This window comes from Balaenoptera musculus, chromosome 8 (genome assembly GCF_009873245.2).
Source record: "Balaenoptera musculus isolate JJ_BM4_2016_0621 chromosome 8, mBalMus1.pri.v3, whole genome shotgun sequence".
In the NCBI taxonomy this organism is placed as follows: domain Eukaryota; kingdom Metazoa; phylum Chordata; class Mammalia; order Artiodactyla; family Balaenopteridae; genus Balaenoptera; species Balaenoptera musculus.
The window spans coordinates 25553137-25576652 of record NC_045792.1 but is presented as its reverse complement, the minus strand read 5'-3'; the positions used below and the strand labels follow the sequence as shown (position 1 = coordinate 25576652).

General features: G+C 33.4%; 1 protein-coding gene across 1 annotated transcript in view; it reads left to right on the top strand.

Moving 5' to 3' along the window:
- Positions 1-23516, top strand: part of GUCY1A2 (guanylate cyclase 1 soluble subunit alpha 2) — a 415463-nt gene that overhangs the window by 277549 nt on the left and 114398 nt on the right. The window contains exon 6 of the mRNA XM_036861930.1: positions 4056-4199. Coding sequence (XP_036717825.1) covers positions 4056-4199 — 144 coding nt within the window. The remainder of the gene's footprint in view (positions 1-4055; positions 4200-23516) is intronic.

Here is a 23516-nt window from a genome sequence, read left to right as displayed (position 1 = left end):
GGACTATGGGATGGAAGGACTGAGGTGGTCATGAGTTTCATGGGGCAGAGATTATTTATTGCCCAGTTGTGTGCAGTGTTCTTGTAGGGTAATCCTAGCCCCAGTACCACCCTCACCCTTATTTACAACACACACATTCTTTCTTCCCCACTGTGCCCAAATTTCCAAGAAATTTCCCAGATAATTCTTGAACACTAATCTGGAGGGGAGGGAGAAGAAAACATGAGGATGAGCTTCTATTAGAAAGTATAAATAAATTATTTTAAATAATTAATCTAAAGCTAAAGTAAAGTAAATAAAAAGGGTGAATGCATAACTCTAAGAAGTTTATTTATACCACCTTTATTTCTTGAATAATGTAGGGAGTTTGATTATAAAGTGTTGAGAAGATATACTGAGATAGATGAATTCTTTAAAGTTTGATAAAAGCAGGTATAATAATATGTGGGACAACAGTTGTTACATAATATTTTTAGTATTTAAGCCTCCTCTTTTATGTTCAGAGAAGGATGTAAGGTTTTTCTGACATTTGCATAAGCTCTATCTTCTCCATCTGCAAGTTTAGTTTAGTCATCTTTATTTTTATCTAATGTCATTTAAGAACAGGTTGGAGATACTGAAAATAAATGAGATGCACTATTTTAGATGGTGTCTATTAAAAAAACACTGAGACAATTATAAAGGAATTCAGATCATAGTCAACTTTTTGGACAGTTTTTTGGTAATATGTTTATAATGTCTACTTGTTTAACTTTGTTTTAACTCAAGGAAACAGCCTCAAAAGAAATTTAACTGATATATAATGCTTTCACATTCCCTGCTCCTTTTGAAGCAAAGTTGACATAATTTTGAAGGGAATCCAGTAAAATTTCCACATGTATTCAATTCTGCTAAATTCGTATAGACCTGACTTAGATGAAGGGAGAAGAGAAAAGAATAGAACTTTAATGGAAAGCTGCATTACTAAGGTGTTTCATCCAAGATTTTCAGGTTAAGATACTGAATATATCTACAAGGAAAGAAAAACATCTCAAGGATGTATTACTTGCACTTTACAGACATCTAGTTATTTGAAAATTTCTAAGCGATCACATATTCATTCATGTTCTCATTTGTACTATTCACCAGATATTTCCAACCCTTCTCTGAGCACAAGGTTGGTTGCATTTTCCCATCTCCTTTATGTCAAACATGGTCACGTGACTTGCTTTGACGAATGAATCATGAGAAAAAGCCATATACGTCATTTCTGGGAGGAAGCTTTAAGAGAGCTCTTAAGCTCGTGTATAATCAGAACCTCTTTTCTTCTGACATGGCAACGAGCTTCAGATGAGGAGATTCTATTAGCATTGTCCCTGGAGTGAAGAGATGTGGCACAATGTTTCTCTCCTCTACCCCAATCCCCTAACCCCCATGAATATGCAACATGAATCAGAAAAAAACCTTTGCTATTTCAGAGCATTACGATTTGCAGGTTGTATTGTTACTGCAGCATAATCTAGCCTGCCATGATGACAACAACATCTTTTCGAATTTTTTTTTTTATGTTGGATGTTTAAGAATAATTGTGAAAATTCCACATCTTAATCTATGGGTTTTTTGCTGTCTATTTCTTACCTAGCTCTTGATCCTATTATTTCTGATAGCTAGTCTGGATTTAAATATTTGGAAACTAAATGTTATGTAATCTTACATGAATGGATTTTAATGTGAATTTCTTATATTTATGTTGTGTACTTAATTTGATTTTTTTTTTTGGTCATTTGTTAACATATTGGTCCATCTTCTCCATACTATTACATTATATATACCTAAGGAGAAAGTACAACATATAACTAACTAATCTTTATATATGCCTATGGTACAAATTCTAGAAATACACATTTAGTGGTATTCAATAAATTTTTACTGAAATGATAGTGGAGATAATACTGATGAGAAGTTTGATGATGATAGAGACTCCAAGAAAAGATCATGCTCCAGGAACATGCATGTTCAGAGTGACTGGAGAGCAGTTCAATTTATACAAATAATTTACTGCTTATGTGTTCTAATATTTGAAAATCAGAAGTTAGTTTCAAATTATATAACTAACAGCATTCTAGATGTTTTAATTGTATAGAAATACAAAAGTATGAGATAAATCTGAGGTTTAGCAAAAGACATTGTGTTTTTAGGGGGAAATGGTAAATGACCACATTTCAGACGTTTGCTATTTGCTGGTTTTCTTCCTCAATGAGAGTTTTTGGTGGAAGTATATTTTAGTATTTAGAATAAAACTTTTGCTAACTCACATTGCATCATCTTTCTGTTCTTACCATACAATTTTAATTTCCATTTTCTGGCCTCAGAAAACAGATCCTGAAGTGAAGATGTGGAACTTCATGATAGGTCTGAGTGTATTTGAATCATTTTTGATGCATATTTCCTGATAAGATTCAGATAATCATTGATAATTTTGGCATCTCTAGTTTCATGAGATTCATAAGCGCTGTCATCACATTCCCTAGATTTGTGCTCACAGAATTTAATGCAGAGAAGCTTTTTAATATTAAAGTGTTAGGATTCATTCACATGAAATGTAATTATTGCTGTTAAATCTTAACTAATAGAATATTTTGTAATTCTTGTTATATTTATGATAGAAGCATCTCCAGTAATTTAGAGGCAAATTTTTCCTACCCAGATCTACATGGCACACAGGTCTACATGGTGCTCATAAAATAAATGGGGCAAATGAGCAACTGATTAGAATAACTGTTATTGTAATCATAGTTAAATATGGTTGATTATTTATTCATTTGATACTTATTTATTAAATAGCTATATTTAAGACACTATCGTGAGCACTATGAGTACAGACATTAAAAGGACATGATCCCATTCTTAAAGAGCTCACTTTGTAGCTGTGGATACATATTGATTATATATTGATACATATTGATTATAACCTATGATGAAAGCTATAATATAGAGGTGTGGTGTTGAAACAGAGTAGAAGAAAGGATTAGTTTTCCTACTAAGAACTAATGAAGGGACCATGGAGTGATTCACAGAAAAAGTGATATTGGAATTGGACATTTAATGCAATATTTCATCACTTTTCTCTAATTAAAATATTAGAGCCGTTGAACATAATCACCATATCTACCTTGGATAATTAGAAAACTTTCCTCTAGAAATGAGTTGTGCCTAACTTTTATACCATGTTCTATACTTTGGAATTTTGGAAGTTTTAACCCTGGGTAAATATTGAAAATATTTAACAATCACAATAGCCATTCAAAATGGTTGCTGACATGGTCTGGAAAGACTCTTGACAGTGCTTGTTAACTCTTTAATTGTAAGATTATGGATGGGTTTCTGTGCATGAATTTCTCATCTCTCAAATATAACCAATACTAGTTTCTTCCATTTAGGATATTTGTGAGGATTTAATGAGATAATGCATGTAAAGCAGTTGATGCAATTAATGGTAGAGAGTATGAATTCAAGAAGTGTTATGTGTTATAATTATTAAGAGTAAATAAGAATAGACTAGACAACAAATTACAGATATATCAAAAAGTGTGACACCTGAAACTAACACAACATTGTAAATCAGCTATACTTCAATTAAAAAAATAAAAATAAACACTAAAAAGTGTGGAGTAATTGGGAAAAACTGCAAAAAACTTACTTTCCAGTGAAGGTCTACTTGAAGGTTTGAAGGAGATGAGAGAGTGTCTTTGTAAAAAGTCATTATTTGGAAAATATCCAGGCAAAACAGTGACAATTCTATTTTTGTGAGGGATAATTATTTTATATTCTAGTTGTTTCTGATTTCAATGATCATCTATGGTGTTAATGTTGATGAACAAACAGCTCTGGAGTGACATGTTAGTATTTGACTCTGGCTGTTTGCAAACTCTTTTATGATTATACTCTGTTGTCTAATTACTTGATTTATTGGTGTTTTGATGATATGTTTTCCAGCAACATTTGTGATTGCAGATAACTATTTCTACTTTGGCTCATTATCATACATTTGCATTTGATTTGTCTGGCTGCTGCAGGTGGAAACAATAGGTGATGCATACTGTGTTGCTGCAGGGCTCCACAGAAAAAGCCTCTGCCATGCTAAACCCATTGCTCTGATGGCCCTGAAGATGATGGAACTTTCTGAAGAGGTGCTGACACCTGATGGAAGACCAATTCAGGTAAGCTTCTCAACAGTTTTGTTTGAGTAGTAATGCACCTTTAACTGAAGAAGGCAAGAAATTCCCTTATGAATTCTACATACTATAATTTACAGATCTAGATAAGCCAGTTGCTCAAGAAGGAGGGAATACTAGAGATAACTCATAAACCCAGGAAATGAACAAATGGAATATGACCCAAAATAGGAAAAGTTTTGTGGAAGACAAATTACTATGGGGACAAAAAAAAAAGAGCTAAAGGATTAAACCAAGGAAGGAACCTGCTGTCAGTGACCAATTCACCAACACCAAGCAACAGTGATGGTGAGAGTCAGTTCTGAGAGATAATCCAAAGAGCAAGAAATAAGAAGCAAGAAATTGGAGGACCTGAACAACTTCCTGTGGATAGTGTACAGGTATTCTTATGAAGCCTTAGGCCTCAGGGTTACTTCTGAAATATTTTTTTTATGTGTCACAGCTCGAAGGTTGGAGCCCAAGACTGAGGAAACATCAGAAACTGTAGAAAATGTAGCTTCTCGTGTATTGTACTCTTTTTGGTACTGATAGCTGTCTGAAATCTAGGATCTACCTCTGAGAATGGATGAGGTCACCTAGCTATATTTCTGCAAGCACCTGATAGATCCCAGAAATGTTTTTACTATGAATCCTTATAAGCCAAAAATCTTGTATTTGGCAAAGTAACCTTAAATTCAAAGCAGCCTTTTTATAACAGTTCATCAACCATGGGTTAAAAAATACAGAAAAAAGCCTCAAAATGTGAATATATTCCTAGTTTGGCACTATGGCAAAGTAGATACTCTGAGTGACCCTTCTGATTAAAATGTAGTGTTAAATAGTTTACAAATAGTAGCTTTTTGAAAGTTACTAAGCATATCACTGAACTCAGGAAAGAGAGAAATGTGTCAATCACATTATATATATAGATAGAACAAAATTTAAGTGGTGAATTTAAGTGCTCTGTCATTAACAGTGATAATAGGAAACACTATCCTTCCATGAAGAAAGTCAACTTCAATTCCCTCTTCAAAGAATTTCCACAGATAAAGTTCTCTGAAAAATGACTGCCTAATACTAAAAATAAAACAAAGGAAAAAAAATCACACACTCACACAGGAAAACAAAGTACTATGGGTTAAGAAGCAGTAGAAACAGGAGATGAGAAAAACAGATCTGGAGTTGTCAAATATCAAAATTATTGGACACAGAATCAAAATGACAATGCTTAAAATAATTAAAGAAATAAAAGAGAAGCTTCACTACCATGTGTAGAATAGACATCTAGTGGGAACCTGCTGTATAGCACAGGGAGCTCAGCTTGGTGTGTTGTGATGACCTAGATGGGTGGGATGGGGCGGGTGGGGGGGTGGGAGGGAGGTCCAAGAGGGAGGGGATATACGTATAAATATAGCTGATTCACTTTGTTGTACAGCAGAAACTAACACAACATTGTAAAGCAATTATACCCTAATTAAAAAAAAAAAAAAAAAACAAGGCTGGAACAACTAGGTTTGAAAATGAACCAGAGAATTTCTAAGCAATCAACAGAATACCAAAACAAACAAACAAACAAACAAAAACCAAAAATCGAGCAAACTAAAACAAAAAATCTCTCAGTGGATGAGTTTAGAAGCAAATTAGATACAGCTGAAGAAAGTTCCCATAAGTAAGTCCAGAGAATTAAAAATGGGGAAATATGAATAAAAGAATGTAAAATATGTAGGAGACATTATACATTCAGTTGGAATTATCTCCACATGAAGATAATAGAGGGAATGCAAAAAAAAAGCATTTTTTTTCTGGAGTTATTAAAAGACACTAATCAGTTCTCAGACACAGTAATCCTAAAGAATTCTACAAGAGAGAAATCATAAGAATCCAAAAGTATCTCTTTTTTTTTACATTAAGTACATTAAAGTCTTTTTTATTTTTTAAATAATTCCATTTTAATTTATTTTTTGTGTTTCACTTCATTTGTATTTAATTCCATAATACACCTGTGATTTATATAATGGTACATATATATATATATATGTGAGGTATAGTTGATTTACAATATTATATTAATTTCAAGTGTATGACATGGTGATTCAAAATTTTTATAGATTATACTCAATTTATAGTTATTATAAGATATTGGCTATATGCCCTGTGCTGTAAAATATATCCTTATAGCTTATTTATTTTATACATAGTAATTTGTACTTCTTAATCCCCTACCCCTATCTTGCCCCTCCCTTCTTCCTTCTCCCCACTGGTAACCAGTAGTTTGTTTTCTATATCTGTGAGTCTGTTTCTTTTTTGTTATATTCCTTAGTTTGTTTTATTTTTTTAGATTCCACATATAAGTGATAACATACAGTATTTGTCTTTGTCTGACTAATATCATTAAGTATAATACCCTCCAGGTCCATCCATGTTGTAGCAAATGGCAAATTTCATTCATTTTTATGTCTGAGTAGTATTCTGTAGTATATATATATATATCACATCTTCTTTATCCATTCATCTGTTGATGGACACTTAGAATGCTTCCATATCTTGGCAATTGTAAGTAATGCTGCCATGAACATTGGGATGCATGTATCTTTTCAAATAAGGGTTTTTGTTTTCTTCAGCTATATACCCAGGAGTGGAATTGCTGGATCATGTGTTAGTTCTATTTTTAGTTTTTGGAGGACACTCCAAACTGTTTTGCACTGTAACTACACAAATTCACATTTCTGTCAACACTGTACAAGAGTTCCCTTTTCTCCACATCCTCTCCAACATTTGTTATTGTGGTCTTTTTGATGATAGACATTCTGGCAGGTGTGAAGTAATGTCTCATTGCAGTTTTAACTTGCATTTTTCTCATGTCTAGGGATGTTGGGCATCTTTTCATGTGCCTGTTGGTCATCTGTATATCTTCTTTGGAAAAATATCTGTTCAGGTCTTTTGCACATTTTTTAATTAGGTTGCTTATTTTTTTGACATTGAGTTGTATGAGCTGTTTATATATTTTGTTTATATATTTTATATATTAACTGCTTATCAATCATATTACTTGCAAATATTTTCTCCCATTCAGTGGTTGTCTTTTCATTTTGTCCATGGTTTCCTTTGCTGTGCAAAAGTTTTTAACAAAACTAAACATATCTTAATGAGACTGCAGTACTTGAGAGAAAAAGAGAACTTGATAAATGACAGAGGTGACATTCCTCAATGGGGAAATAATGGGCTATTCAATAAATGTTTGGGGGCCAATTGGTTATCCATGTAAAGAAAATATATAACTGCACTTCATGTGTCTGCACATAAGTCAGTTCCACGTGGGTAAATATTATAGGCTACAGAATATAATTATAAATTTATAATTAGGAATTTTAAAAAACACCTCACTGTTCTTTATTTATTGATTTTTTTGAAATACAATTGACATACAATATGTTAGTTTCAGGTGTACTACATAATGATTTGACATTTGCATGCAATATGATATAATTAGAAATTTGACTTAGAGTAGGGAAGAATTTTTTGGAGACTAGGCAGGTCAAAAACTTTCAAACCATAAAGGAAAATGTGGATAACTTTTACTACATTAAAATTAAAACTTTTCTGTTGTCAAAGAACACCTAAAGAGAATAAAAAGTCAACCACAAACTAGGAGAATATTTTGCAATACATATAACCAATAAAAATATTGTTGGTTAACCTCATCAGTATTCAGATTAGATATATTAATAACACTATGATAAAGTTTTCCCACCTACTAGTTTGGCACAACTTTGAAAGTCTGACAGTGACACTGTTGCTGAGGAGTTAGAGTAGCAAGAAATCTCACACAGAGTTGGTGGGAGTATAAATGGTACAATTTACTTGGCATTAACTAGTAAAATTTAACTTGTGCCTTTCTTACAACCCAGTAAGCCCTCTCCTAAATGTTTGCTTCAGGGAAGTAGTTGTGCATGTGTAGCAGAAGTCACACACAAGATTATTCACAGAAATACTTTCATAATAGCCTCAAACTGGAGATAACTTAAATATCCATTTAATAATAGAATGTATAAACTGTGATACATTTATACCTCAGTATACCATACAGCTGGGAAAATGAATGACTTCAGGAACTGAACATCAAATGGATGGATGTCAAAAACAATATAGTACAAAAGAAGCAAGTCATGGAGCAATTCTATAGAATTATTCCATTTAATTAAATTTCAAAACTAGAAAAATTGAAAAAAATAATGCTATTTTGAAATACCTACCTTGAAGGAGAAAGTGGAAAGTAAGGAATGATTAATACAAAATTCAAGATGTTGCTTTCTGTAAGAGAAAGTAAAACAATGATGGGATGAGGGAGCATGCAATAGGGAAGGTGGACATAGGGATTATAGTGAAAAATTATTAATTTTATTACTATTCTTTAATGTGCACATATATGTATACATTTGAAAATTTGAAAACATGGAGAGAGAGTTTTCAAGCCAATCCCACCAGTGGTGAAAACATGAAAGCAAGGAACAGTAAAAATTTTTTAAAATCTAAGTTTGAGTTCCCTAGGACATAATTATTGAATTACTCAAGTGTGTGAATGACACTCCTACAACTGCCAGGGAAAACAAACAAAAGGAATGCTGTCTCAAATCTGAAGCAAACTGCAAAAATACACATTCCAGATGGAATTCATATCACTTCTTAAATTTTCAAGGCTACCAGCTGAGCAGACTTATCATTTGGGATTGTTTTTCTATGTTGGATTTTCTTTTATAGGAGATATAATGTTTACATTGAGTCAGCATTGTCAAAGCAAACTTAAAATACCATAAAACCAAACCAGGGAATTGTTGTTTTACAATGTGCTCATCCATATTTTCATTTGTGGAATATAACGTTAGCTCTGTCTTATTAATTAGTTTTATCAAATCAGAAGAGGAAGTGTCAATAAAGATTTAATAAGAATGCAGAAAGAGAATTCAAAATAATAAAATCACCTTAATAATTTTAGCTTCATTACTAATTTATATTATTTGTAAAGTTTGGAATTTTTTTTAGTATCTTAATTTGGTTTTCAGTTGGCTTCTAACTTGTTACCATGGGAATGTTTCTAAACTTATTGAAAGAATCTTTCATTAAACATGCTTGGTTGTTACAGTAGAGTTGATATGTGATCAGTTGATTGTTTACTTCAAACTAAGTTTTTAGGCTTTTTAATATTTAACTTATTTGACTTGCAATAATTTCTGAAAACAAAGGAAAACTCCCCCAAACCTCTGAAATTTTGAAAAATAAATTACTAATTTTATATGGTTTTATAAACCTATGAGGCACCTCTCATGATGGGAAATAGGAACCTGAATTATCAATTATACTTCCATGCAAATGGTCGATAATGTCCTTGAATCATTAACTGTAAAATTGACGAGGTTAAATTTTTTAATTTTAAAAATTACTAGAGTACTTCACTGGTGGCACAATGGTTATGAATCCACCTGCCAGGACTTACCTGGTGGCACAGTGGTTGGGAATCTGCTTGCCAATGCAGGGGACATGTGTTCAAGCCCTGGTCCGGGAAGATCCCACATGCCATGGAGCAACTAAGCCCATGCGCCACAACTACTGAGCCTGCGCTCTAGAGCCCGTGAGCCACAACTACTGAGCCCACGTGCCACAGCTACTGAAGCCCGCACACCTAGAGCCCGTGCTCCACAACAAGAGAAGCCACTGCAATGAGAAGCCTGTGCACTGCAGTGAAGAGTAGCCCCCGCTCTCCGCAACTAGAGAAAGCCCACGCACAACAACGAAGACCTAACGTAGCCAAAAATGAGTAAATAAAAAATAAATTTATTAAAAAAAGAAAGAATCTGCCTGCCAATGCAGGGGACATGGGTTTGATCGCTGGTCCAGGAAGATCCCACATGCCGTGGAGCAAATAAGCCCGTGTGCCACAACTACTGAGCCTGTGCTCTAGAGCCTGTGAGCCACAACTACTAAGCCCACGTGCTACAGTTACTGACGCCTGTGCTTCTAGGGCCTGTGATCCACAACAAGAGAAGCCACCGCAATGAGAAGCCTGCGCACTGCAACAAATAGTAGCCCCCACTCACCGCAACTAGAGAAAGCCTGCGCTCAACAACAAAGACCCAACACAGCCAAAATAAATAAATATACAAACAAATAAATAAATAAAATTAATAATAAAATAAATAAAAATTACCAGAGAATATAGCATTTTACTTATTCAGTTTAAAATACTCAAGCAAATTATTTTTCTATAAGTACTCTAATAAAACTCAGAGGCTAGTTCTAGACTGGTTCTATCTAAAAAGTTCTATCTAACTAGTTCGATTAAAAAGCATACAGAAATATGGTCTATTTATACAATAAATTTTGAAAAATCAGCCCAAAGAGGCTTTAATTAAGACTGTTTTTAAAAATAGTGACTAGATTTTAAATATTTTATCAATACAATGTTGATTCTACTGGCTGAGTATATGGAAATGCCAAGATGCCTATTTTTTCCCCTCCCTATAGGATACCTGATTTTCATATACCTTAAACAATTGACAATTCAAGAAAAGTAATATCAGATTTATATTATCTCCTTTTTGTTTGAGGTACTTATATTGTGATTTCACTAGAAAATTGTGTAATTTTCTGCTGTTCTTTAATTTTGTGAACCTAATCTTACCAAAGTATTTTGAATAGTTTTTAGTGCTGAAAGTCTTAACTTTTAATAATAGTTTAAATACTCTTTGAGTAAAATAACAAAATGTTTATTACTGCCTGTGCTTTATGCTTTAAAAAGTAGTGTTGCTAAAGAAAGAGAAGCTGGGTTGAGGACTGACTAGAGAATGTGATTAAACATATATTAGAAAGACAAGTAGCATTTTCATGATTTAAGGGTTTTGAAGATGTTTGAGTTAATGTGTCCAAATATCTAAGTTTTACTTTTGGACCTCAGTTTAAAAAAATATTTTGTTGAGTATCATTAATAGGCATACAAATTCAAATTCCCTTTATTTGTTCAAAGAATAGTGCATTTTATATAAAGAGGCAATTATAGAGTGATTGTAAAATAGAGTTAAAAACAATGTGTAATCATGTTTTAATACTAATGTGGTTAGCAATCTCAATTGCAAATCAGGGAAATGCTATGAATTTCTTCTAACTGCCTAGCCCAAAGGCAGGAATATTAATTTACAATTTATGTGTACTGTAATACATTAAATTCTAGCTTCTCAAGCTTCAATTTAGCCTTCCAATGAGCTTATAGGTTTTTTTGAGGTGATGAAATAATTATTCCGCAATTAATTTTTAAATAGTTGTTATTTACAAAGAAAACCTGATATTGTTATTTTAATATTTGGAAGGATTTGCTCTTTGCAAATATTGCAATAGTTAACCCCATGAGATTACAGCCCAAGATTGTATTTAGAAAAAAGAAAATCTAATTATTTGATAACCTGATTAATTCTCTATGATTCTCTGATAGTTGTTTGTTTATACAATTATAATTAGTACTTTTCATCTTGAAGTGTGTATACTCATTTGAAATGTTCTACCTCTAGAATTTATATCTAAGGAGAAAAACCTATGGGGTCAGAAAGAACTACATAGGCATTATATGAGCTCACAATTAAGATACTGAACTCAGTTACCCTCATTTCTCATGTTTATCCAATAGACACATTTGAATTTACTTTTCATATCCTAGATAATGCATATAGTGGCAGTTTTAGTAAACCATTGTTTTATTGTAGCAATAATACGCAAAAATACTCCACAATACTACTAGTAAAATTTATGGCCAAATATGTTTTTAATAGATCTATACTGTATAGTGAATTTATTTGGTACTAGAAATGTGTTTGTGTTTTTAAAAAAGAATGTGTTTAAAGTATTTTTTCACTAAGAGTTTACCAGTAGATAAGATTGTAACGGATTCTCTTCTGTAGTTTGCCTCTGTTTAATTATCAGAGCTTGAGTCTTATATACTCTCTTCAGATCTATCTTCTAACTCACTAATACCTCAGCTGGTTATGAAAATCATTTGTTAAACCCATCCACTTAATACTAAATGTTGATTATAGCAGATTATAGCTTTTTTAAAATATAAATTTATTTATTTATTTATTTTTAGCTGTGTTGGGTCTTCATTGCTGCACGTGGGCTTTCTCTAGTTGCAGTGAGTGGGGACTACTCTTTGTTGCAGTGAGCGGGCTTCTCATTGCGGTGGTGTCTCTTGTTGTGGACCACAGGCTCTAGACACGTGGGCTTCAGTAGTTGTGGTACATGGGCTCTGTAGTTGTGGCTCATGGGCTCTAGAGCACAGGCTCAGTAGTTGTGGCACATGGGCTCAGTTGCTCCGCAGCATGTGGGATCTTCCCAGACTAGGGCTCAAACCCATGTCCTCTGCCCTGGCAGACAGATTCCTAACCACTGTGCCACCAGGGAAGTCTTATAGCTTTTTTTAAAATTTCCATTTATCTGACAAAATTTTTATATTGTTTTTATTTATATCCTTGAATATATCAGCCATAATTAATTTAAACTATTTGCTTGATAAATTCATTCTCTAGACCTTCTGTGGTCTATTACACTGTCTGTTCTTTCAGTTAATATTTAGTGATGTTACTTGTCTCCTGTGTGTCTATTTATTATTATTTTTTTATTTGGGTTCTGGAGATTGTATATAAAAAATTATAGAAATAACTTTAGACCTAGAATGATGTTACCCTCCTGTAGGGAAATTTTATGTGTGCTTCTGGTGGGAATGATTGCTAGGAGCTCTAGCAATCAGGAATCAGATGATTTAACACTGAGTTTAAGTCTCTCTGAGGGACAATTTACTTCTGATTCACCTGATGTTTTTGGAATTACTTATACCTGTAGTGTTGCTGGTCACAGTCTCGTCTCAAAGTATAGAGGTTTTTATTAAGGCCTTCCCCTTGGCAATCCTTGGGCTCTAATTTTTTTCCCCATTGTCAAAAGCACTGCTCAGTTTCTCAACCTCTCAGTCACTTCTGAGGTCAGAAGATGCCATAATGGAAAAGCACTATCAAATTTACTGCTCACCTCCCCTCAGGTTCATCTCCCCCAATCTTTTTTTTATTGTCTTGTGAGCTGACCTACAGAGGGCTTTGTTCAAATTATACAATATTCTCTTACTAAAACCAAGCAGAGCCCTATGTAACAAAGCAGGACCCTATGAGGCCTTCTGGGGACAGACCCCTCCCCCATATCCTCTGCTTTAGTTCCTCTCTGAAGTACCTAGATAACAATATCTTATGCACATCTCCTGAGTTGTTTTACAGATGATAAAATCCCCACTAGATGGCAGATATTAACTATTTGGTGACCAGGAGTACATAGCCCCCAGGCTTACTGGAGCTTAAGGATTGATAATTTAAACCCTGTAGAACTGCCCTGTTACCTCACAATCAATCAGAGAATTGTGTGTGAGCTGATCACATACCCTGTGACTCCTCTCCCTCACCTGCCCTTTAAAAGTGTTTCCCTGAAACCCATCTGCGAGTTCAGGTGTTGTGAGAACTAGCTGCTCTGGACTACTTGCTTGGTGCCCTGCAATAAAGCTGCACTTTCCTTCACCACAGCCCGGTGTCAGTAGATTGACTTTACTGCATGCAGGCAAGGGGACCCAAGTTTGGTTTGGCAACACCTGCAGGACCTTCCCAGGGACAGACCTCCACACACACACCCTGCCTCTTGTTTATAGAAAAGCTTTAGTCTCCTAGGCTTTCCCTGAATTCTAAAGAGCAAATTTAGTCAGAGAAGTGAAAAAATGCAGAAACAAAGGAAAACAATCAGGCAAGACAAAATAATAATAGTTTAGCCATCAAATAAAGTCAAGGACCTTTAGTTCCTCTTCAAGGGCTATTGATAATATCTTGAGACATATTCTTGAGTTGTTTTGCAGATACTAAAACCCCCACCTGGTGGAAGAAGTTAAGTGCACGCATACCACCAGTATGTAGACCCCAGACCTGTTAGAGCCAGAAAACTGATAATTGAGATTCCTGAAATATCACCCTATTACCTCAACATCAACCAATCAGAGAATTGTGCGCAAGCTGATCACATACCCCAGGACCCTCACAATGTCTTTTAAAACCCTGCCCCAGAGGTCATTGAGGAGTTTGTGTCTTTTGAGCATTAGCTGCATGCTCTCCTTGCTTGGCACCTTACAATAAAAGCTGTACTTTCCTTCACCACAACCTAGTGTCGATAGATTGGCTTTGCTGCACATTGGGCAAATGGACCCAAGTTTGGTTTGGTAACATTACTAGAAATGCAATTTCAAAGTGATGTATATTTTTTATGAGTTTTATCTTACTAAGTAGATTCATTCTCACTAATCTACATTTATGCCTATTTTCAACCCAAGTCACAGATGAAATTATCTTTAAACAGAAAAGACAAAAACATCTTAACTGCATTGAAACTAGCTACTGCAGAATATTGATTGATAACATCATATGAAGCACTTAACCATATGCCAGGCAGTCACTGTACCAAGTGCTTTCCATGTAATAACTCTTTTAAATTTCACAATAATTCTATGAAGGAAGTATTGCTATTATTTTCATTTTAACAAGTGAAGAAATGAAGAATTAAACCAAACCTGAGAGTTCCTAATAAGTACACTCTATATAGACTTATTAAATAAATACAGGTTAAATCTTATATTATCAAATTTTTCCTATTGCTTTGAATATTCCATTATTTAATAAGTTAGACTTCTCATGGCTTTAGTCTTCAAGAAAATTTAAATTTATATTAGATGTCCTCTTTAAGAGAATGGAAGTAAGTAATCTATTTTAAAAATATTCCATTCAAAATGATTAATTTTTTAAATTAGAAAGACAGAGAGATATATTCAATTATGTGTGTGTCGGAGGGGAATGAATGTTATTCCATCGTTACTTTGAAAATTGCAATCACCAGCTAGACTGAGTGGGAGCATATATTAGCCATCTTACCCCATTGTTTTTTCTCCCTTTATTTTCCTCTGTTTATTGTTTATTGTGGATTGTAATGCAGAAGGTACATATTTTTAAATGTCATATTTACATTTTGTCATAGGATAGTCTTTGAATTTAAAGATTGTGTCTTATATTCTAACTAATTATTTTTAGGTATTGAACAATACATGCTTTAATAGGCAGAGCACCCTTAATGCCTTTCCACCACTCTCTAAGATATAGGTATAATGATTTAATAGACAATGTTACATATGCAATGTGTATGTCAATGAATTTCATTGCTAGTTTATTTTATCTTTATCATGACTGTTTCCAATACAATATAGTCACTTATATTACCACTTATATAATATGTAAGTCTAAATTTAGACTTTTAATCATATTTTTAGTCTATGAAAAAATAGTTTATCAGACACACATTTCTAAAAGTCTTGCTGAAGAGTTTTTTATGATATTTGCCAAACAGATTTTCCAAGCAGATCTTTTGTAAAGGTATTTGCATATTTTTACTACATGAAAAAATAAGTAATAATAAGAAAGTGAAGGAAAAACAGACCAAGCAATGGGGAAAAAAAGATAAACTGATTTGCAAGAAACTGTGTATGTAAAATACAAAATTGCTCAGTTTGATTTTATGCAGCAGTCCTCTCACTTCCACATTTTCAGAAGAGAAATGCATTCTTTAGTGGGGACATGTTTAAATATTTTATAAAGTTATTGCTTTAAATAATATCACCATGGTGTAAATACTCCTAAAGATGTTATAATCTATTTCATTTATTTTAATCTGTCTCCAGGAGGGTCCCTCCCAAGAATACTGGTGCAACATCCTAAGAAGAGGCTAAAAAATTATATTAGTAAAGACATTAATTTTTGTTTGACTTTTGTGTGATGTCAACTGAAAAAAAAATGCACAACCTAAAAGTTGAAAAGTATGTTTTATTTGGTAGATTTCCTGGGGACTCAAGCCTGGGAGGCAGCCTCTTAGATAGCTCTGAGGGAATGCTTTGAAGAGGTAAGGGAGGAGCCAGGATATATAGGAGTTTTGCAACAAAACCAGGTAGTAGGAACATCAAAAGATCATGGTTAAAGAAAATCAGACTTCTCAAATTAATTAACTTAGCACTTTTCTATGTATGGGAAGATGCAAGAGTCTGGGCTTATTGAAGTCATTCCTTTGATATGTATCTTAACTGTCTAGGACCAGTATCAGGTTCTTTCTCATCCTGAGTCCCCTCGGGGTGCACTGTTGGGCACCGCTGCAGTGGCTGAGAGCTTGGTGGTGGGTAGCCTGTTTCCATCCTGACTTCCATCAGGGCTCCCCATGGGATGGGGATGGAGGAGGGGGGAGTAAGACGGGCAGCTCTGGCTTGATGGTCACAACATCCTCTGTTTTCTGATATGGCAGGTAGCATTCTTGGTCCACATGAGCTTGCAGAAATGTGAAGCCTCCAAGCAGTTAAGTAGCTCAGGTTTTTATTATCTGAGTTTTATGTAAAGAATAAGAATCTTTGTCTGCCAATTCTTGCTCCTAAAAAGATATTAAGATGTTATTTCACCAACTGATTTTGGGAGGTAACTTAGCCCATTATCTTTTATCTTTTATAGTATCTGTGTCTGACATTATTGAACAAGAAAACTTTTATTTTTTACTGCCAGCTTAACAATCTCTTTTAAGGCTAAATGTGCATATGCCAACATTAGCAGCCTTAATCTTGCAATACCTAAAAAGATATGAAAATAGCAAGATAGAATAATAGGTAAGACAGTAATGTGCTATCTATATGCTAACTATACCGCTAGGTTTTATGTCTTTGGTTTGTTATTCTGTCTCAAAATTTCATATCTAACTCCAAACAAAAGTTTAAAAATTATTTCGAAGTAACTTTCTTAGTTTTCTGAAATTACAAAAAATAAAATGACCACTGAAAACTAGCACACAGTAGATAGTCAGAACCATCTATAATTTATCAACAAACCACAACCATGTTTTACATTACGTTGTATATTCTTAAAGGCTTTTTTTTTCTATACAAACAGAAATAGAATATACAGACTTGAAAAGCAGATTCTTTTAAAAATTGAATAAATATTCAGTTAAGTGAAGTTATGAGACACTGTGTACCAAAGATGTACATGCATCCTAAACATGCAGGAGAGACTTGATAAGCCCTAGGAAGAATTTTTCTTTGTTAGTACCTCACTTTGTATTTTCTTATTCCTAAAATTAAATGTATGAGTCATTGTAAGGCAACTCTTTAATAACCTGAGTTGCAAATGTGGCAGAAACAATTCAGTATCACAAGCACTTTTAAAAATCTGTTAAGCTTTGTATTGATGTCAAGTCAAGCATATTGTAATTGTCTGGGCCACCAGTATAATATTCCTTATTTGGAATGAGGTTTCAGCCTTATCCTAATGGCTGAATTGATTTCTGCACATTTGTAGTGCTTCCTACTTCATCAGAAATTGTCACTTTGTGTGCAAATGTTAGAAGATCAAATTTACATGTGGATTCAATTCTAACAGTCATTCTGCTTTATCATGTGCCTTTAATTTGTTCGCTCAAAGGTTAAACCAATCATTAAAAAATTTAGTAAAACCTCATTAATTCAGACCTCACTCTTCAGGGAAACATGGTAATTTTGACAACAATGTCTGAAATACATGCAAATAATTCCTAGTGGGAGACCTGTTGATGTTGAAGAAACATCAGGTTGATAGAAACATAGGCCCTGACTGTGCACTGAATGTCCCAGAGGACAAAAGACTTTTTACTTTGGAGGTGGTTTGCTGTTTCAACTCGGATGAAGCCTGATTCTGCACAATCCTGGCTGGAAACTTGCTAGGAGTGACTTTTATTCATTTGTTCAACAAATGATTTTTGAATATTTACTTTTTTCTGAACAAATAATTAAGTACTGGGAATGTAATGGCAAGTAAACAGAATATAGCCCTGACTCTCCCAGAAATTACATTCTATGGAAGCAACACCTATAAATAAATGACTGACTTGGTTAGCAGATAGAAGTAGATACTTGAATTTCCCTCAAAACTGTCTTAATATTAAAAGATTTTTGTTAGTTTTTGTAAAGATTTGGCAAAGACTTTAAATTCTTCTTAGAATATTCAGGATACTTTGGGTGTACATTCAGACCTACATTATTTTGGTATCTTCATAGATTTTGTATATATCTAGGAAAGTGGAGTTGAAAAATACTGAAAACCAACTATGTGCTAGTGGTTGGCTTGATAGCTTATATATCATCTCATTTAATCTACACAACAATCCCATGAAGGGCACATGTGCAGATTTTAAATATTTTAAAGATCAAGAGGTAAGAAATCTAAGAGTTAAAGAACATGTATGAGATCTTGAAAAAATAATATATAGAACACCTTCTATATGTCAGACTTGTGCCTGGTATTTTATACACTTAATCTCTTTTAATCCTCCCATCCCCCAAAACCCTGCATAGTAAGTTTCATTAATCTTATTTTACATTTAAATAATTTGAGACTCAGAAGTTTACATAATTTGACCAAGATTATGCAGGTAGTCAATTGAAGAACTAAACTTCAACATAAATATATCTGCTTGAAAAAAAGGCTTTAGTATTTTCTTATACCAAACTGGCCAATAACTCACCAGAATGGCCAGAGTAGAATTCTGTTACCTGAATACTTGATAAGAGTTGCCTTTAACCAAGTGATTACTATGTGCCAGGCATTATGCTAAGCACAATGCTAATATATGCTAAATTATGCTAATATATATAAAATATAGATCTATATGTAAATATATACACACCCATATGCACACATATATGTGTATAGTTAATCTATTTACATTTATATATGTGTGTTTTAAGCACATTTTCATGTTTGTGAAATACATACGTATTGCATATTATTATGCAAGTCTTACAACATTATGGACCATGACTTAAATGTTATTATCCTATTTACTAATGAGAAAACCAAGACTCAGAGAGGTTAAGGGACATATTGTCAAATAAGAGTAAATAAGTAAATAAGACTAATTAAGAATAGATTCAGAATTGGAATTCAAATGTTTGACTTCAAAGTCCTTGCTCCTAACCATTACCCGACACTGCCTCCCACAATATAATTATAGCATATGATTTCTAATCTTATGACTAAGCTAATAATTTTAATCTTCCCTGAAAAAGTTATTACTCTTCTCTCTCCCTTAAGAAAGAAATGTCCAACAAATGGCCAACAGATACATGAAAAGACGCTCAACATCACTAATCATCAGGGAAAGATGCAAATCAATACCACCTCACATCTGAGAGAAAGGCTATCATCAAAAAAGACAACAAATAAGGAGTGTTAAATAAGAAGTGTGGAGAAAGGGGAACCCTTGTGCACTCTTGGTGGGATTGTAAGTCCATGTAGCCACTATGGAAAACAGTATGGAAGTTCCTCAAAAAATTAAAACTAGAACTACCATATGGTCTAGCAATTTCACTTCTGGGTATTTACCCAAAGCAAACAAAAACACTAATTTGAAAAGATACGTGCACACCAATGTTCATTGCAGCATTATTTACAATAGTCAAAATATGGAAGCAACCTGTGTCCTTTGATAGATGAATCAATAGAGAATATGTGTATATGTGTATACACACAGACACACACACACACACAATGGAACACTACTCAGCCATAAACAAAGTGATATCTTGCCATTTGTGACAACATAGATGGATCTAGAAGGTATTATGCTAAGTGAAATAAGTAAGACAGAGAAAGACAAATACTGTATGATCTCTCTTTTATGTGGAATCTAAAAATCTAAATAAACAAACAAAGCAAAATGAAAACAGACTCATAGACACAGAGAACAAATGCATTGTTGCCAGAGGGAGGAGGGGGGCAAAGTAGGTGAAAGGGATTAATGGGTGAAAACCTCCAGTTATAAAATAAATAAGCTATGGGGATGTAATATACAGCATAGGGAATATGTAATAACTTTGTATGGGGACACATGGTTACTAGACTTATTGTGGTGATCATTTCATAATATATGCAAATATCAAATCACTATGTAGTATACCTGAAACTAACACAATACATCTCAACTATACATCATTTAAAACAAATATGAAAGAAGGTAATGTTCAGATGTAATAGCAGTGCAATGACTTGAAGGCATTCTCATTTGAGGCAAACTGTATTGACCATTAACTATACATGGAGATGTTGAAATAATGAGGGTAACTATGTCTGCATTTAATATTAGAAACCAAAATTGTTAGTCCTATAAAATTTTAAAATATCTGAAGAAAAAGTTAAGTTGGGAATAATATTGAAATATAAACTTTTGTAATATGAACTTCTTTTTAAGAAACAGATGATATGATCTGCTTTTTGGGGCAATATAATAATGTAAAACTAGGAAAACAGAGATTTAAAACCATAACAAATAATCCAAAAGATATACTGCTCTTTAGAACATATTATTTTCCAGATGCTATCAGTTGATCCTTTTGTATATTAACTTATCCATAATCTTTTGTATATTTACAATAACCAAAGCACTGATTGGAAGTGAACATGTAGTAAAATGATTTGATCACTCAGCCAGCAAGAATTTATTGAATTTTGAATTTCTCGCATGTGCAAAACTACATAATTAAGTTGCAGACTGAACTGCAGGAGTGCCAAACAATCTGCTTTTTTTTTTTTTTTTTTGGTCTGTCATTGAGTAAAAATACTGAAACATCTGGTCACTTTAACCCATTCAGTCAGAAATTCAATCGGCCACCCAGATTTTCAGACTCCAGGATGCCATTCAACTTGTTTGCTTTAATTGTTAGTTTATTTGAAAACTATGTCAAGTAGTCAGTAGCCTGTGTTTAGTTATTTTAATATGCTTAGCAGGTATCTTCCCTAAGAAAACGTAGAGACACAGAAAAGCAAAAACATGAGGCTCATTACTCAGGAGGCTTCAGTCAAGTATTTCCACAGACATATGTTGTTCTCTGCCTCCTATTCTGCTTGCCTTCCTTTCTGAGTTGGTTTCCCCCATCTCTGCCCCTCCCCACCTCCCGCAGGCCTCCTCAGGCTTCTTTTTCTCTCAGTCTCATAAAAGTGCTTGTCATTTTTCCATGGGCTACCTAAGAATTACACAAAATAATATTGGTATGAATTAATGCACATAAAACTGTTGATAATGGTTAACTTAGGAGAAGGGACTTTTTCTGCTTTTAATCTTGAAGTTTTACGTTTGTTTAAATTTTCCAAATATGTGCATGAATTACTTTATGTATTCGTTTTTAGGATCAATAGGAATTATGCAGGTGGTGTCATCATGGACTGTTTTTCTTCCTTCTATCTATAATTTTAAAAACGTATGTAGTTTAAAAATTAGGGAAACACAAGCTTTCACCTATGTATTCAATTCATAAGGAATAATCAACAAACAAAACCTCAAACTGGACAGGATAAACGTTTTATTGGCTAAAAATTGATGGGAGCATCAAATCTTTTTGACACAATTGTGCTGTAAAGCATTTGGCCAGGACAATTAGGATTGGTAGAAACAATGGTCATAAAAGAAAAACTATACTGGCAGAAATTAATATGAGCAAATATCTGATTAATGAATCACAAATCCTGACTGTAAAATTTAAATAGGAAAGAATTGATGCCAATTGAAATATTTTCAGAGGAACACAACTGGAAAAGTAAAATATTAGAATTAGTTTATCTGCATTATGTAGAAAATAGATCAAGGAATTTAGTTTACTTAAATTCTGGCATTTAGTTCAGAAAAATAATATCTTCATGATAATTCTTCAGCATTGGTAAATTTCTGCATTCAAGTCCAAATGTCTCAAACTGTAACTGTTTTATTCGTCAGAGGAATTATTTGATGTTCTAGACATGCATTCACAGTAAACCGAATTAAATTTTACCAAATGGTAGAAGAAAGTAGATAATTTTGTTTGCTATGTCATTGATATCTACTATATCTTTGTTTGCATGTATATAATTTCTTCTCTGTGATCCTTTGCTGTACAAGTCAATATTCTTATATTTGCAAATTTTTTTGCCATGTCATCTACCTGGTATACAAGTAGGTACATTAACTTCTGGTGTTTGTATAAATTTATAGTAGTCGCCATTCCTTTTCACTTATTTTATTTTCTCATGTTCTTTTTTCCCCAAATTTGCATATTTTGAATCATGTCCTTTTGGAAAATACTGAACGTATCCCATGCTCCTATTTCAACTTTACCACTCAAGATAGAAATGAGTAATTTTGCTACCAAAATGCAATGAAATAAAGAGGACCTGCTTCATTATTCCAGTATTGAGAATATATATTATAAGGTTATGATATAGTGTGATGTCTTACTCTATGCAAGAGAGCATCCTGTGCTATACTGAAATCACTTTCTACTATTTAGCTATGTTATTATAGTAAGCTATACCCAAACATTATTGTCTATAATTTTTTTTTCCTTTTTTGTCAATTCTAATTTGTGAAAATGCTCATGATTAAAAAGACATGCCCAGGGAAGCAAGAGTCATACCATATTTTTTAAAATATACACTCTATCAGAAGTCTAAGCATACTATTATATCAGTCATAAACAATCATGGCAAAGCTTCCCTTTTAAGGTTGGTGCTTCAAGGGTTGTTTATGTCTTCAAATATTTGCTCCAAAATGACTAATCCTTATTTTAAGTTGGAAAAGTTATTAGTGTGTTCAAGTAGATTAGTATTTTGATTTGAAAAATTATATTAGACAAGCATGCTTCTATGCAGTTTTATGACACAGTTTGGATGGCCAATTAATGCCAGATTCTAAAGCCAACTGTATTTGTCTTAAGATTCTAGATGTTTTCTGATTTGCTGCTGCTGTCTGGTAAAGCAATACAGCTATGACGATAAATTGATTTTATTGGCTTTATTGAACAGGGGCTAAAATATTCTTTTTTTTTCTTATAGTCTAGTTTAGCCAGAACTTACCGGAGATAATTTACAAAAGGATAATTGTATGGGAGCTTAGGAAATTCAGTTGTGAATAGCAATTGGTAATTGGAAGATTTTAAGTTAAAAAATTTGGGGGACAACTCTGTTATTCTACATGCCATAAAACAAGTATAAAAATTATGTAACTATGTAATTAACAATGGAATTTCAACATTTGAAATTTACTAAGGAAGCTAATGAAGCAGTTAAGGCCAACTAGAAAACAGAAAGAATTTTGAAGTTTTTGGTTTTTCCATTGTGATAGAAGAATATCATTTAGAAAGGGTGCTTTTCAAGTTATTCTACAAAACAAGTAGAAAAC